At 43.9% G+C, this 16507-nt stretch overlaps 1 protein-coding gene across 5 annotated transcripts in view; it reads left to right on the forward strand.

Annotated features, from left to right (window-relative positions):
• The window catches only part of ACTN1 (actinin alpha 1), an 86869-nt gene that overhangs the window by 25760 nt on the left and 44602 nt on the right, over positions 1-16507 (forward strand). For all 5 annotated transcript variants that reach the window (XM_038137213.1, XM_038137209.1, XM_038137210.1 and 2 more), the window contains exon 2: positions 14630-14744. In XM_038137213.1, the coding sequence (XP_037993141.1) occupies positions 14630-14744 (115 nt within the window). The remainder of the gene's footprint in view (positions 1-14629; positions 14745-16507) is intronic.

Below are 16507 nucleotides of genomic sequence, written 5' to 3' on the forward strand. Positions count from 1 at the left end.
TAAACCCTGCCATTGCCTCTCAGCTCTCCTCTTTCAGCAAACCACCATCTTGTGAGCTGCTGTGCTCACTTCCCAGTGACAGTCCTCCTAGAGACAGCCTGCTGTCACTGCATTGAGGAACTGCATGACTGGTGGCGAAACTGGCAGCACTGTGTGTGTGTCCTGTGCCTTGACAATGCTTTGGGGAATGCTGATACGTGACGGGTCCATCAGCAATTCCTCAATTGTATCTGTGAGGTGGTTTCCAAGAGGAATTACATCTCCCATCACGGGCACCCATTAGACCTCTGTAAAGTACCATCCTACTGGGTAGCTTATTGTGGACAGTGCCTTTAAACAAGTTCCTGCAGAACTCCCTCTTTCTTTCCACAAGAAAGGGGGAGCATAATGCATCTGAACTACAGTTCCCAAAAGATATCACAATCCGACTGCTACGGCAAAATTTTGCAGCTTGTAGCAAAATATTTTTATATGCACCCTTGCTGTAAACAGACACTTTTCTGTAGAGCAGAAAGGAGGCCAAATTGTCATAGCTATCCTGAAACTGGCTTTTCTAAAAATGAAGAATTTGCAGCCATCAATTGGGAACACTTACAATTTAGGAAGCAAGTATATGGGAATATGGTTAGGGTTGAAATGGAGCTACAGTAAGGAAGGGAAAATACTAACAACATATGTAAAGTTGCCTGTAAAAATTTAACTTTGGTTCTGCTGGGATTTTACTCTTCTTCTATCTTTGCTCTTTTCTAAGATATTTGCATTAATATGCAGTAACTCAGGACATTGGTCATGGCAAATAAGAATTATTCCAATCCTCTTTTTCTAGCATAAAGCTGGTTTAAGAAAAAAAAAAAAAAAGGCTTTTTGTTAGAAATTGCTAGCAGACCATAAACTCAGAGGTATATTCATTTTCCTTGGTGAAAATACATTATTTTTCTTCTCTCTTTCAGTCCTCAGTCCATCCGAAGGCTTCTCTTAGTGAGGGAAAACATTGGAGATTTTCCTTCTAATCCTTAACTGAGCTAACGTTTTCATACCCAAAATGATGCCTCCTCTGGTCTGATGTGGAATGCACCTTTTATACCAGTGGCCTTCCCTATAAATGGAAAGGCTTTGGATATGTGTGGAGCACAGGAAGAAAAAAACCCCAGCATAGTTCTGGCACTCACCATCCAGTTTACATCATATGTCCTCTCTTGTGGTGAGCTCTCTGACCTCATCTCCTAGAAATGAGAAAATGCAAGAATTTGACTGTGTCTGTGGCTAGTGCTTAAATCACAATCTGTCCTCAGCCCCTGGAGTTGCTACGGATTCAGCTTCTGAGTGCAAGTATTTCATGTGCTTTCCTGGTTGCCCTGTGTGCCAGTTTCCCAAGCCAGACACAGTAGAGTGGTGTTAGTAATATAGTTACGTTTGGGTTTGTCACATCTTTTCAGAGGGTGACTGTGGAGCAGAGCATGACTTTAACAGAAGGCAGCCCTGGGCTGGTCCCCAAGCCCTCACCAGTCAATGGCAATGTCTGTTTGGCCAGGACATCGATGCTGGGACTTGTGTCCCCTATGTCCCTTTGTTCTCTGTCTCTCAGAGAGCATAGTTTGAAGCCTCCAGCATTTTGACATGGAAAAATAAAAAAGAGTAAACATTTCCTGATGGGCTGAACTGGCTGGTTAGCAGTGTTTTCCTCCCAGTTCCTCCTGCAGTGTGTTTCCTGCTATGTTCCCTTAGGCTTTCCTGTCATCAGGATGGTGAAAATCTTGCTGCTAGGTTTAAAAAGAGATCAATTTTTCCCCAATAATATCTGGTAAAGTGTTCTGCATGACTGCTTTTAAATAACGCAGCAGCTCCTTTCGGCTCCTTTGGACATGGTTAGAATCATCAGACTTCTGTCATTCTGCCACTCTCCCCCACAGCACAGGGCCTGAACCCAACTCCCAGCAGTCAGTGGAAACATTCTCCTTGGTAGCCTTTGGATTAAATCCAGAAGGTTTGCTGCCTTTCCCAGGCTTTACCTAGGGCAGCTATTCTAACAAGCTCAACACCCTCCCAAAGTATTGCAGATCCTGGTACGTGTGTCTTTAAGTCTCGCTTCCTTTTTTTCCTTTTCACAAAAGTTTGGGAAAATCAGACTATAAACCTGTAGCACAACCTTTTAAAATAGCAAACAATACTAATAGATATTAACTCAGAGCTGGAATTGCCTTTGCTAATGGTTCCGCTTGAATAAAAGATCAAAGAAAGAAGAAGACAAAAATACCCAACAAACTGGAATGTTTCTCTTTTGGTTTTAGTCCTTGGTATCGGTCCCACATCTGATTCATTTAGATAGTGTTTCTTGCTTTGATAAACTACATAAACAGTCTCAAGACAATATAATAAAGACAAAAATAGATAAAAATGCAAGGTTTTGCTCATGAGATCAAGACACTCTTTTAAGATTGCATCCCCTTAAAGTTAAGTATATTGTCCCTAGACTCCCAGCCTGAATTTTTAGTGGCTGTGGGCAAGGCCAAGGAGCGTGAGTTTGAAGCAAAGACAGCAAATTGAAGGACACACGGGAGAGTGCTGTGCTGTCCTCAGCCAGATGTTGTGTTGGGTGAGCCAGCATTGCCTCTGTCTCTCTTAATGCAATTGCTGGTGTCTTGGGATGTCTGAAACATTGAACCACAGCAGTCTGGAACAAAACTCCTGCTGTAATTATGCCCTATCATCATTTTTAATCTTCAGCTGTCCTTTTTTTTCTTATTTTGTTTTAAGATCTACATCGTGGTCTGAATGCAACATGCTGGGAAGATGTGAACTCCCCTTTGCTTTGTTCTGCTTGTCGGCCTCAGTTCCCATTTTTGCTGGGTCATAATCTGTGCTGGGGACTGTGCCCTAGATGCCTGTTACAGCTCCTCTGTTAGACAGCCGTTGCTAAGCTGTGCTGTGCTACCACCAGTGTTTCTGGTGCCTTGGCTTAGATGCTGTATGCTGCTTTTCACTGTGCTGTCAGGGTGTGCTCACAGCCTTGGCACAGATCACTCAAAGCACACCTCAGTACCAGTCAGGACTATATTTACTGCGTGAAGATAGGAGATCCCATCACTTGTGGTGTGTGGTGGTAAGTTCAGTGCTAGAAGATTGCAGTGGCATGCAGCTGCCTTGAGGCCCATGAAGGTGCTCAGTAATTAGACCCCTCCTGGGCTGTGATGTTCACTGAGAAATAACTTGCTATTCAGTGCTATTGTAGAGAGTTTAAATCCTGTTGTATTCTACTCTTAAACGACATATTCATGCCTAAGCAGAGAATATGTCTTAAGATTCCTGAAAAGACCATCTTCATAATCTCACCACCCATAGTAGCTTTCGTACTTTTGGTATCCAATTAAAAGAAAGTGACAATGCAATTCAATTTTAAATGTGCCCATTACCTTAATAAATACTTGTGCCCACAACCACAGGACACAGAGACACTGATCTGTATAATTTTTTTGTTATTAGTGATTTCATTTAAACTATAAGTGAAAAAACTGTTGAACCTACAACTGTGGAAATATGTGAGGCCACCTAAGAGTTAAAGCCTTGGAGGCGAAATTCCTGTGGTCAACTCCCAGTAATTCACTGAGGATCTGATCATCCTGACAATGCTTGTCTGTGCACTGTTGAAGGCCTGCAGGTTCAGTTAGACGTGGAATGGACACACTGAAAAGCTTGTGCCGCACTAAAGACTTACCTGCTCTTCATTGCTGAGAAAGTGTAGATCTCAGTCCCATCCCAGTTGTCTGTGCTCGCTTTACAGTGGTAACAGCAGTAAAAGGTGACAACACCTGCTGCTCTCTCTGTTGGTGTGAATGAAAGGAGCATATATGCTTGGGGATAGATGGAGGAGCAGTTCCACCTTCTCAGTCTCTCTGAGACTGTTGCAGGGATGGAGGTGGGAGGAAGAAGGGGTACTCACGTGGTTCCTTTTCAGGGTTCCCAAGGCTCAGTTCTGTATTTTGCACTTCAGAAGACATTTACTGCTCACATGGGTTAGCAGTGAGACTTTTTTACAGTGTCTTCATGTAAACATTCAGTATCTTGCCTTCCCCCAGATCACTTAAATCCTTTTATCCAACAATAGATGTGACATTCCCTGCTCTGACCTGACATTTTATTTATTCCAGAATGGCTGATGAATCTCCATGCAGCTCTCACACAGACTCTCAATTATCTTATGTTTGAGTAATGGCAATTCTTTTTTTTCTGATCTCCACGAAGCAATCCAATCACACTCACCCAAACAGCTGCAGCAGTAATTTTTGTCATCCATCACTTTTAAACATGCCCTTCAGTTCATGTCTCTTCAGTACCATCCCTTTCTTCACCTTATTAAATATGAGGTACCTGTCTTTAAGGCCCTATTTCAACCTCTCCGATTCTTACCTCTGCTGTGAGATGTCAGCCTGCACTGATGCCAGCTGCCTGATCATTGCATTTCCAATTGCTTTCTTGCTCTTGTTTGTGCTGCCTCGCTTGCTGAGGTGTGATCTGCTATAGACTGGCACAGTTTCATTGTTTCCCTTAGGTTAGGCTGGCAGCACCAGCAGCATGGACCAAACCAGAGCAGAATGCACTGTGGCATGGATGTAGCTATTGAGAACAACCTGATGGCCCCAAGTGTTGGAGAGTGGGGGGGATTCAGGCATAGGGGGCTGCAGTTCAGACACGTTTGTGTCACTTGTAGGGGTTGTGAACTGTTTGTTCCTTTTCCAGATAGGATCAGTCTTTGGGGATCAAGTCCCTCTAGTTTACTATGATCTTGGTATAGTGACAGGAGGTAGGCTGTGGATGTGCTGAGACCGCTGCCAAGCACCCTGACTAGCAGTGCCTACATACTTCCACCCTCATCTCAAGTCTCACATTGAAGTGCTTTGGAGCACAGAGCAGCTTTTCACCTGTGTATGGTAGTTCCTGGAACAGTAAGATCCCTGTGCATCTTCAGGGCCCTTACTTCTTTGGTAGCACATGTGAATGAGAGTCATCTTGACCCAGGAGCAATTTTCTTAATTTTGGAAAATCCCATTTCAGGTGAATGACCTTAACAATTGCAGACCTTGTTCAAAAGGTGACTCTTGTGGGAAGTGGGAGTGACCCCTGGGAGCTGGGAATTATGCATTTTCACAGTTGCAAATGACTGTGAGCGTTCTGAATGTTGACAGCACATTGTGTCAGGGACAGTGATGATGGCTATGGGGAAAAATGTATCCAAAAATCTTACTTCTTTTCTATATGTGTTATCCAAGAGTTGGTGTTACTGGTGATGGGAGTGAAGCCCAAATACATAGTACACCTATGCCATGTAGCCTGTCCTTTCTGATTCCTTGCTCTTTGACAGGGAGCTCTAAGGCTTCATACCAAACGCTATTTTGGAGGCCCTTTTTTGTTTGAAATGCAGCTGTCTTTTCTTTTATCCAAAGCATTTGCCATCATCCCTTAGAAAATCAGATTATTTCAGGATTTTTATGTTCTAGAGCTGCAGAGTCTCTAAACTTTTGCCAGTGCTTTGTGCAATGTCCATACAGAGTAATGGGTAATACATTCAGTTGTTTCAATTAGTCAACCTGTTTACATAGCTCTGTATTTAAAAAACCTGGATAAATGAAGCTGTAACTTCCTCTTCCTCCCTTTCCCATCATCAGCAAAGTAAACAGCCAAAGAAGAGCCACAGAAAAAACACCACCTGTGAATCCTCCCAGGAAGCTCTGGGCAGTCCCAGATGTCTCTGAACCTACACTGCAGAAGGGCTTTTAGCCAGATCAGTTCCTGCACTGCTGGTTCTCTGGACTTAGAACTGTCAGGCCCCACACATATTCCTTCATGGCAGAAGCAAGACAAGTCTTCATGGGAGCAGTTGTGTTTGTGTCTGCCTGTGAATCCACTAGAGGGAAGGTGGATTGACCTTCCCCTGACCTGCTTCAAGTCGAAAGAAGTCTTGTACCTTTGGCCCATGCTCTCAGATAGGCCAGAGCTGGAGCAGAGCTGCATGTCCTGCTTTGTGTTACAGTGCCAGATGTTCTCTGTCCTCCCCCCAGCCTGTTCCTGGGACCGGGTGGGTGACACCTCACCTTCACGATGAAATCAGTTCTGGGTCTGAATAAACCTGGATGGTGGGATATAAAGTGCAGGCCTGCCGTCAGGAATATAAGGCTGCTTGTGCAGGTTTTCATCCTGGTGTCTTGGCCCTATCCTGTGCTGAGCAGTTGGAGTTCAGCTTCAGGAATCGAACGGTCTGGCTTTCAGTGGTTTGTTGCCACTTTTCAGTCTATAAATAGTTGCATCCTAGTGTGGTGAAGTGATTTTTTCCAGTATATCTTGAAATGCTATAAAGCACGTGGGAAATTCAGCATATAAAATGCAGAGACAAGCTCTGTTTAATTTTTGTTACGAGAGAGCTTGGAGGCAAGTTGACATTTATGAGCTGATTTCATAGGAGAGAGGAGTATAATGAAGAGTCTTGCTAGTCTGAACTTATGGTAAACTCTAAAAGACCTTACTTCTAGTCAGTTGATATCCTTGTATAGTTTTGGGGTTTTTTTCATTGTTTTTGCATGTTCAAAGGCTTCTTGTGTTTTTGTAGCTATTAGTGCTCTCTGGTAACTCAGGAATAAAGAGAGCTTGTATTTTACTGGTCTGAAATACCAGCCAACTCATTGATTTAATGGTCAGTAGCTTTCAAATACCAGAAGCAGATTCTTTGTGAAATGGCGCAGCTTTGTAGCAGAAGTGGAGTTAAAGGCTCCAGAGGCACAAATGTAGAGCAGAACAAATATTTACCCTGTGTTGGACAGGAAGTGTGCTGGATTGAGATTTCTGCCCTTGTCCGTTGTTAGCTAATAAGAGGGCGTGTTCTGGTCCAAAGCAGTTAACACCATGCGCTGGGAAACCAATGTGGAACAGACTTTGGGTTTTTCTTTTTTGTCCTGTCTTCCAGGATATGAGAATTAAAAACTGTGCAAGACACCAAGAACTGTATTCCACTGAGCAAAAATGAAAACTCCTGTACTGAATTTACTTGCTTCTTGCAAGTGATGTGCTGCTGATCCATTGCCAGTGTTCAAAAGGAAGAGTTCATTTTCTCTATGCAGCAGCTCCTAGCTCCTCTGGACAAAGAGAGACTTCAGTGGAGAACTTCACACTACCAGTGAGATCCAGGCTGGCTTATGCTGTTACGCTTAGGGATGGAGCTCTTACTGCTGTACTGTTCTCATCCCAAGCTGCAGAGATGGGTTTTGGAAAGTGACTAAAAAGTGACTGAGTTCTGTGTTTCCAGATTTCAGGGGCTCTGCCCCGGGGATTGGTAAATGCAAGTAGACTTACAGTTTGCCTTTTCACCTTCAGTAAGTCTTTATGCAGCCACCAGATGGTTCTTTGAGCAGATGCTGGTACTGCATAGTACGGTGTAATGATACCTCCGGTTTTCAGGGCATAGCCCTTGACAAAGTAGTGTGAGCTATATTTTGTCTTTCAGCTTGGAACTCAGCAGCTGCAATTAAGCCAGAACAGTGCATTAGCACTGATGCTAGTAGTACTGAACTCCTTTTGTGGAGGTGGTGAAACTGTGCTGTGAGTGTCTGTAATGATTCCTTCTGAATATCCATGTAATTCTTTTAGCCCTTCTAAAAGGCCAACTCTATTGGAAAGCAAAGCTCTTCATTGTGCAGCCTTCATCTCATTGAGCATCATACCTGTAATTCTTTAGAGGTCAGCTGCTGATAATGTAACTTGTCAAACACAAACCAAGCTCTTTGAACTAACCCTGTATCCTGGAGACTGGGCTTGGAACATAAGTACCAAAAGGGCTTACCATATGCCTTTCTTCTCTTCAAAATTGTAATGTGGCTTCCAATGCAAAGCAACATGTAATGAAGGTATTTCAGGTTGGAAGATGAGATTGGGGAGTATGGCAAATGGTGACTTTTCTCTTAATTCAGGTTCAAATAAAAGGCACTTTGGGGGGCTCCCTATACTTGTGATGAGGTTTGTGTAGAGGACGTGCAATTCCTAGGGCTCCGCTGAGGGGAGAGGACAACCATTTTTGACTATTTTTGGGCATTCTAGCAGACATCCAAGCGCACCGCGGAGTAATCCAAGAGCTGTAGTATACAGAAGTAGGGCTGTAGTAGGTCTGCACTTTCTCCATCACTATTGAAAACCAATAATATGTATGTGTATAAAGCTTCTGTCACGTGCAGCACATGGGAAGAGAAAATATTCAATGGGCCAGTTGTATCTCATGAACAGCCTTCTTAATGCCCATCTTTCTTCACTAGGGTTGATGGGGTGATCTGTCATGTCCAGCCATAGCCTTTCTTGTGCCAGGGTGTTGACAAGATCTAGGATTACTTTGTAATTACCGCCCAATTAAATGAGCACCTCCTTGTCAGCTTATAGCACAGGCTTGTGCAGAAAAAGAAGCTGCAACCAAGCCTGTCAATTGAGTCTGTGTTGAGTGTGGGGAGAGTGTTAAGCAGCCACCCACGAGACCCCAGCATTGCTTCCAAGTGCTTTAAGATGTGAAAGGAGGATTCAGAGCAGTAGCATTAGGAAAGAGAAAAATCACATGAGACCCTGAGAGGTAATGCTAGTAAATGAGTTACTGCTGAATGAGGGGAAACTGGAACTGGATTGTGGAGTTTTATTTTTCATGGCCTCCCCAGCCAAATCCTTCCAGTTAATAAGTTGATGATGACCTAGTCTCTCTGTTCAAGTAGCAAGAGAGAGATAGTTGTGGTGGCCATGGGCTAGCGTCCTCCTTAATTGATAAAGTATGTTCAGCTAACAGGCTACCAAGGTGGACAGGATCCCATTATGGGGCAGCTGGACTGCTTTATTTGTAATCCTATTGCTTAAAAAAAGCTCTGTGTGCAGTTTTCTGCTATGTGTAGACAGCATCAAACTGTGCTACTAGACTGAGATTTCTGTGCTAGCTCCATCCCCCTCTTAACGGGAGCCAAACCTTGGTGGACAAATCTCAACAGCAGAGCTGTGTTGAAGTACTTGATTAAAATTCATCCCCAGCATAAAAACTAGGAACGAGGGTGCCCTGGTGGCTGTGAACACTGCTGCTCTTTGAGCACAGTGGTGGTGGTCTGGAGAGGCAGTGCTCCAGTGAATTCTTCTGCTAAAGCCAGACCTTTCTCCTGTCAGAAGAAAAGCAATGAGGCCTGCTCTGGCTCAGTTATAGCTTCTCCAGGGCTGTTACACAAATATGACGGTCTCTTGGCTGTGTCAGAAAGTTTACATTCACCCATGGAAAGCAGGGCTGTGTGGAAGGGTGATTTAGCAAGTGGAGAAGTAAAGAGCATCTGGAAAGGTCAGATAAAGCTGGAATGTCACTGTCACAGCCACAAGGAGATGAAACTGACCATTTATTTATTTTTTTAATATCTGTCATTTATGTGGCTGTGGTAGCTTCGACATTTACACTGCTAAAATTGCTCAGCAGCCAAAGTGCCTTATGACTGCCTTCTTTCAGCAAGGAGCTCTCTAGATTTGATCCAAGTGGTATTGGTGCTGCTGCTTTTGAGGCAGAAACATTCTTTAAACTTTCAAATGTTCACTTACTGTCCTGCTTCCCTAGGTTTCAAGATTTCTGCCTGAGCCACTTGGGTACCAGAAAGGTACTCAGATTGGAAATAAATGTGGACGGGAAAGGTTATTGGCTTTCAGGAACAAAAGCAAATGTTGGGGAAGTGCAAAGATTACCAGAGAGTGCATGTGTGTATGCACAAGTGGTATGGATAGGTTTGCAGTCGACAGGGCTGAGAGACATCTGAAAGGACTTAGCTGAAGATGGTATCTCATTAGAGTTTTGGTTGCAGGACTAGCTATCACCTGGCTGTTGTTTTAACTAGCTCACAACTGGGAAAGGGTTAATACAGTGAAGAAGCAAGGACTTTTCATGTTGTGTCAAGAAAAAGGGTGTGCATGACTGTTAAAATAGGTGTGCAGGTAGCCTTGCAGAGGATACCCCAGCAGTAAATATGCTGAGGCAGCAGGACAGTTAACCATATTTGCTTGCTTTTAATAACATTTGTTATTTTTTATTGTCTGACAGGTTGTGTTGTGGTAGAATACCAATGTGCTATTGTTCATGCAGGACCCAGCAGCCAAATGGCAAGAGTTGATCTTGATGTCAGGGATCTTGCTGATTAGGCTGGGATGTAAAAAGAAAAAAACAAACCAACAAACAAAAAACCAAACCAAGAAAACCCCCCAAAAAACCCCAAAAACTACATATCATAGCTAGATAGGAGCACAGAGAGCAGTGATGAGAAATGCATCCATATACATGCAAACACACGTGCTCCTTCATCACTTCCATGGTGAACAGTGAACAAGAGGCAGACCTGCAGGGGTATCCTGGCAATCTGTTGTGTCCAAAAATAAAATTGCAAGTACAATATATGGAAAGATCCAAGGGCCAAGAAACACAGCTCTGTTTGCACCTCTTGTGCAGTTGCCACAGAAAATTTATGGTGTGAGGTTTCTGTGCTATTATTTAACAGTAAGTAGTTTTCCAGCTCTAAAACTTCCCATAAGCCTCAAGGTTAACAGACTGTTTGTTTTCTTGTCTTTGGGACAGGGAGTTAGAAGTAAGCAGCAGAATAATGTCCAGACTTCTGTGTCTGCAAACAGCAAGGAAGAACCTCTGCTGTTTCTGAGCAGCTTCCTGCCTGGCAGTGTATTTTTGCTCTCTGAACTGGGTGCAAGTCACCTTACCACAACAAATGCAGGTGTGGTGGTTTTTATCCTTACCTGGCTGCTCCCTGGGCCAGGCCTGCACCAGAAAGGTGGCTGGTTGCTTTTGACAGCCCTTTCCACTTTCGAAAACTTGTTTGCTGGTGTCAGGCAGCACAGCAGGGCTTAGCAGCCACCGAGCCAATTGCTACTGATAGCTGTGACTCAAGGCAGGGGAGGAGTGGCTGTGTTGCCCAGAAGGTGGCTGGGGTGAGTGGGAGGTTTCAGTAGGTTTCCTGGAATAACAAAAAGGATCCTGTGCAGATGCATGAAGCCAAGTCAGTAAAAATGGCTCTAAACAAGACTACCAGGATTGCAAGACTCAATGGACAGCAAAAATTTCAGCTCTCCCTTCTCTTGCTTTCCTCTGCTTTTCTGATGCATTTCTCCAGGCTTCTCCTATCTGTCAGATCTCTTTCCAGCTTACTGCTTTGAAGTAAGAAGGTGTTTTACCCCTCTGCAGTATGTACAGTAAATGCAACACAAAGCTATTTTCTGATGATTATGTTTTGATAGATTTTGCTCTGGGTTGATCTGTGATGAATACAGTTTGTGAGTCCCACTGCAGTTATTAAACGCATTCATAATCCTGCTTTCTTGTAAAATGGCCTAATGCATCCACACTGGGATACTGGTTGTTGCTGCTCACATATGCTGTTGTGCTGCTTCTGGTATTATGCTTGCTGGAATTCCTGTGGGACCTGAAGATGCTTTGAGAAAATGTCTGTGCATCTGGGAATTGTCTCATGGAAACTGTGTGCTCCATCTATTCACCCTTCATGGTCCGTGTTCTTGAGAGGCTGAGGAGTCCATTCTGCCACTCATGGCTAATGGCAGTGTTCTGTGGAATTGTGTCACTTCAGCCTGTCTGAGGCCATGATGAGATGGAGATGGTTCCAGTGGAGAAGTTGGTGCTGGCTCTGGGATTTGTTGCCTACCAAGCCCTAGGTGACTTGCAGCAATAAAAATACTCTCACTGATCTAGTTATCCTGCCAGGCTTTTTAATAAAGCAAAGTTCAGAAGATCTGTGGTTTGCGTTTAACTTCATCTATGTTTCTTGGAAGTGTAGAACTGGTGACTCTTCCATCCTCAGACTGTGCAGAGGGATGCCCTGTAGAGCTGTATTGGAATTATCAGTGATTTAAAGCAGAGATGTCTGATCTGCTTTGGGCTGATGGAGAACTAAACTGAAATTACTTCAGAGAAGTCAGACAAGAAACAAAAGTGCAGCCTTGTGGCCTGTGAGTTAGCTGTCAGGATTCCTCCTCAAATAAACATGAATTTTATAATGTGACCCAGGCCCAGACACTAGCTCAAGGTATTTTGCTTTGTCTGCTTTCCAGATATGAGAAGGAGGTTCATGGTCGTCCACAACCTTTCTGACAAAACTTACTCTCATATTTTGGCATGTGATGATGATGTAGCATTTGAAAGCATCTCTGCTCTCATTTGCCCTTTCTGGAAGAGTGAAGTAGCCTGGCTGCAGAAGGGAGCCAAATAAATGAACCTCTCTTCTTGTAATACAGCTCAAGCAGTAGAATGAAGAAAATAGCACCAAAAGGATGTACTTCAGGATACAGGGCCCTTTTCCAAATAAAAGCACTCTTATTCAAAAAAAAAAAAAAAACAAAAAAAAACCAAAACAACCTAGCACCTCTTTTTTTTTCATCAGGGAATTAACAATAAAAAGCAATATAAGGTGCTTAATTACTTACTCTTCTTTTTTCCAAGCTTCCAAATCTGGAAGGAAACCAGGCCATTTTGAAAAAAGAGATCCCAGACTTTCACAATACATGCATCTGTCCAAAGGGCCATTGCCATAAAAGTATTTACAGCTGTGCTGTTATCCTGCTCCATTCCACAGTCCCAGTGGAGAACAAGGCCAGAGCACAACAGTGGAAGGCTTGGCAGCTGTTGAGCAATGCTTTTTCAGGGAAAGATCTTGCCACACTATTTGTGGTCTGGTGAACTCAAATGAGAGCAGGTTAGTAGTGAAAGGCCAGCTTTGAGACAGTGAAGAACAATCCTGTTGTCATTTGGAGTAATCTTTCTTTTGAAGTCCCATGCGTGGTATAAGTAGTAAAGCATTTCTACATTTTTGCCGTGCTGTGATTCAGCATTAAATGAGTCCTTTCTTCTGTGGTTCCCCAGCTTAAAATGGCATGGCTGCTGTGGTCCACTCCACCCTCCTGCTTGGCCCTTGTGTGCCCGGTTGTTTTTTGCTTTGTAGAGCCTTGTTAAAATTCTGCTGAACTGCCTCCATGCACTACTGAGCAGAAGACCGGTCTTAAGAAAGGAAACAGTTTTCTTTGCTGGGTCAGTGAGTTGGCTCTGGGTCCCAGCTGGCTCTAGGACCACATCTGGGAGAGGGAGGGAAGACTTTCCTTGTGGTAGCACTGAGCTTTTGGATACATTCATTTTTGAGTAACCTCAGACTTCTATTTAGAGAGTGGTAGAGGGGTTATCAGGTTGTACAAAGGAAAGGCTTTACTTGGTCTGCTATTCAAACATTGGGAAACACATTCATTAGCACTTGAACAAACTTGTCTTCCTGGTTGCTACCATTTACTCTTCAAACAATAGTTTTGTGTCAAAGAGCTTCTGCACATTCAGATGAGATTCAGCTCTTTGATTCACCTATCTAAGTCTATGCCACACAGAGGTGTCTGAGATGTTTTATATTTGCTTCTTGTGCTTTGACCATGAACCTGTTTTCTTTCAGGCTAGTTCACACGGTACTCTTCTGAGATAATTCCTGTCACATCTCTTGGAAGAGATGGTCTCTCCCTTGTCAGTGCCCCACATGCCCATTGTTCAGAGCATGGGCTTACAGATTACAACCACAAAAAAATGTGTTGTCATCTGTTGTGGTGAAATTAATTTCTCTTACATGAGAGATACTTTGGTCTTGACTAGTTGAGGTCAGAAGGTGCTTTCAAAAAAGAGCTTTGTTTAGCCTGCATAGTACTGGCTGCATTGTACTTTGGGCCTCAGTCTGTCCTGCACTTCAGACTGGGATTATTATTCCAGTGGTGGTGCATGGTATCACTAATTACAGAGGGGCTGTGATTTTATTTTAGAGATGGCTGCAATGATGCTTGTGCCAGAGGGTCTCAGGTAGTGGGCATTTGGGGCTGTGCTAGACAGTAGTGTCACTAAGTAATGGTTACCTGTATCCTTTCTAGGATCTGCACTTCTGCTGAGATGGGTGATATTATCCTCATTCAGAAAGTATTTACTCCTCTACGTGATGGAGGAGGAAAGGTGGGATGATCACAGGAAAGGGAGGTCTGCTTAGCAGAGTCAGTGAGAGTGGAGGCAGCAGGACAGACACTACTGGGATGTGATTTAAGTGCCTGAGGAGCTCAGCATGCTCTCCTTCAGTGTCTGAGGGTTGTTGGGGGTGGAGTAGACCAGAGGCAGTTGAAGAATGGTTCTTTTTTTTCTCAAGCGCCTCTCTAGAGACAAGATCATCTAGAATACTGTTCTCTGTTGTCCTTCATATTAGTATGTGCTATCTAATGCCACGGAAGTCTTTAGCAATCTGAGCACTTAGCATGCTTAAAAATCGTTTTCAAGGTATTCTAAGCCAAACACAAAATGAGAAGCCTCTCCAGAACACCAGATGTGCTGGAGCTTAAAATGACTGTCTCAGATTCCCTCTGCTACAGAAACATCCTGCAGCTTCTTTGGGTATTTGGAGGTGCAAATGCTTGCGGTCCACAAGGACATCGGGTGGAGAGATGATAACTTAATGAGCGTTTGTCATGGTACTTAACAGCACTGATTTGGTTGGGAACTGTTGTTTGGTTTGTGGGAAGATTACTGACTGTTTTTTTTTTCCCCCTTTCTTTTTTTGTGTTTTAGACATTTACAGCATGGTGTAATTCTCACCTCCGCAAGGCTGGGACGCAGATTGAGAACATAGAGGAAGATTTCAGGGATGGTCTTAAACTCATGTTGCTTCTGGAAGTCATTTCAGGTGAGAGAGGTTCTGTGTGGTGCTGCCCGTGCAGGATGCTGACTGCAAGGGCTGTAATGCTGCAGTTTTTGCTCGAATGGAAGAACAGCTGCTTCCTGACTCGGAACAGATTTCTCGCTAACAAATATATGTTTCCAGCACTGACCATTTTGGAATGTACTCCAAAGCTCATGGCCTGTGCAGGCTGCCTATTGCATTCCTGCTCTGGCTTCTTGGCTTTTCTCTGCTTGTCAGGAATGCACAGCCTCTTGTAAAGATCTAGCAGTGGCTTTAACTGCTTGGCAGGCCTGATGAAGCAGCTCTGGGAAAGTGTGGGAATGCTGCACTAGGAAATCCTACCAGAGCTACATGGCAGTGGGAGTATGATAGAAGTTACTGGAAGAAGGGAGTCAAACCAGTAAATCTTCTGTGTCATTCCATTTCAACCATGACTCAAGTTTTTCCATTCTAGTTTCAATCTGAGCTCAATGCTCAAACCTTCATGGGGAAAAAAATCCCAAAGAAAAGCAAAATCCCTCTGAAATAAAAGCAGTGGCATGAACAAGTTAGGTCAGATTTGTTTTTACTCTGTGTCACAATTGTCCCACTACTAGACAGATATCTCCCAGGGATTATTTCATATAAGCAGTAATCCCTTTTGATGTGCTCATGAAATAAATACCTTAGTAAAGTGTTGTAGGAAGGATTGAAGGAGGGCAAGACTGTATTTATCAAACTGGGGTTGTTCACCCCAGCTCACAGACTTAGTTTTGATGGCTTTTGAGCCAGTTACAGCAATCCAGTGACTTGAATTCCTGACCTTGGTATATTTTCCAATTAAATGGCCATGATAGTAGCACTCAGACTGCCTTTCCTATGTCACTTTTCTTTCCTTGCCTTCCCTTTTTCCATTTTATGTGAAGATTCAGTATTTATTGTCAGTTATTTTATTATTATTTATTGTCAGTATTTTTCAAGAAGTTAGGAATATAGAATGAAATCTCAGGGAGTTTGCTCATGCTGGTGCTTTGGAGGGATCTGAGTTTGAAGCACTATCAGAACTTTGCGGTGTGCACATTGTTTCTGCAATGCTTGTAAGAAATGAGGTAGCAGAGTCCTGTTAGTGTGTTTTCTGTATTTATGTTCCCTCAGAGAGGCAGGTCTGCAGCCTGGACCCTGGGGCAGATGGGCCTTGATGGCTTAGCTTCTAATAGCTGGATTGGAAGATAGGGGAGAGGAGGATGTGTAGGAGAAGGTCGATGAGGCTTGGTGCTAAAGCAGGGGATCTTGTATCTCATGCTGCTTCATTTCCTTGCATCATCTCCCACTCTTCCTCTGCTTTGGTAGCCCACTGGCGAGGCCTGTCAGATCCACCTCTATATGAGAAGAAGCCAGTGGCTTCCAATTGCAGTGGCATGGGCTTGGCATGTCCCTGTCCCAGTGCAGAGTGGCTCTGTGCCTGCAGCCTGCTGCTGCATGGCCAGGGGGCAGCTGGGGACTGCATCCCACCAGAGGCCATGGTCCTTCACACACCTAAGACTGAGCATCCTTTCCCTTGAGGCAGCAGAAGCTACAATGCAGCTCTTCTAAGTACAGTGGCAAAAAAAAAAAGAGAAACGTAGCACGTTTTCCTCATTTCACTTCCATCATTGCAGTTCCCTTATCCATTGTGAGCACCACTGCTCTTGCAGAGCCTCCTTCCAGCTCCTCTGGCACCCCTTCAGTCCATAGCTGGGGCAGTAGCAGCCCATATGGGGAGCAGTGTATAAGGGTCAGGAGTCTTC

This window comes from Motacilla alba, chromosome 5, assembly GCF_015832195.1.
Source record: "Motacilla alba alba isolate MOTALB_02 chromosome 5, Motacilla_alba_V1.0_pri, whole genome shotgun sequence".
NCBI classification, from domain to species: Eukaryota; Metazoa; Chordata; class Aves; order Passeriformes; family Motacillidae; genus Motacilla; species Motacilla alba.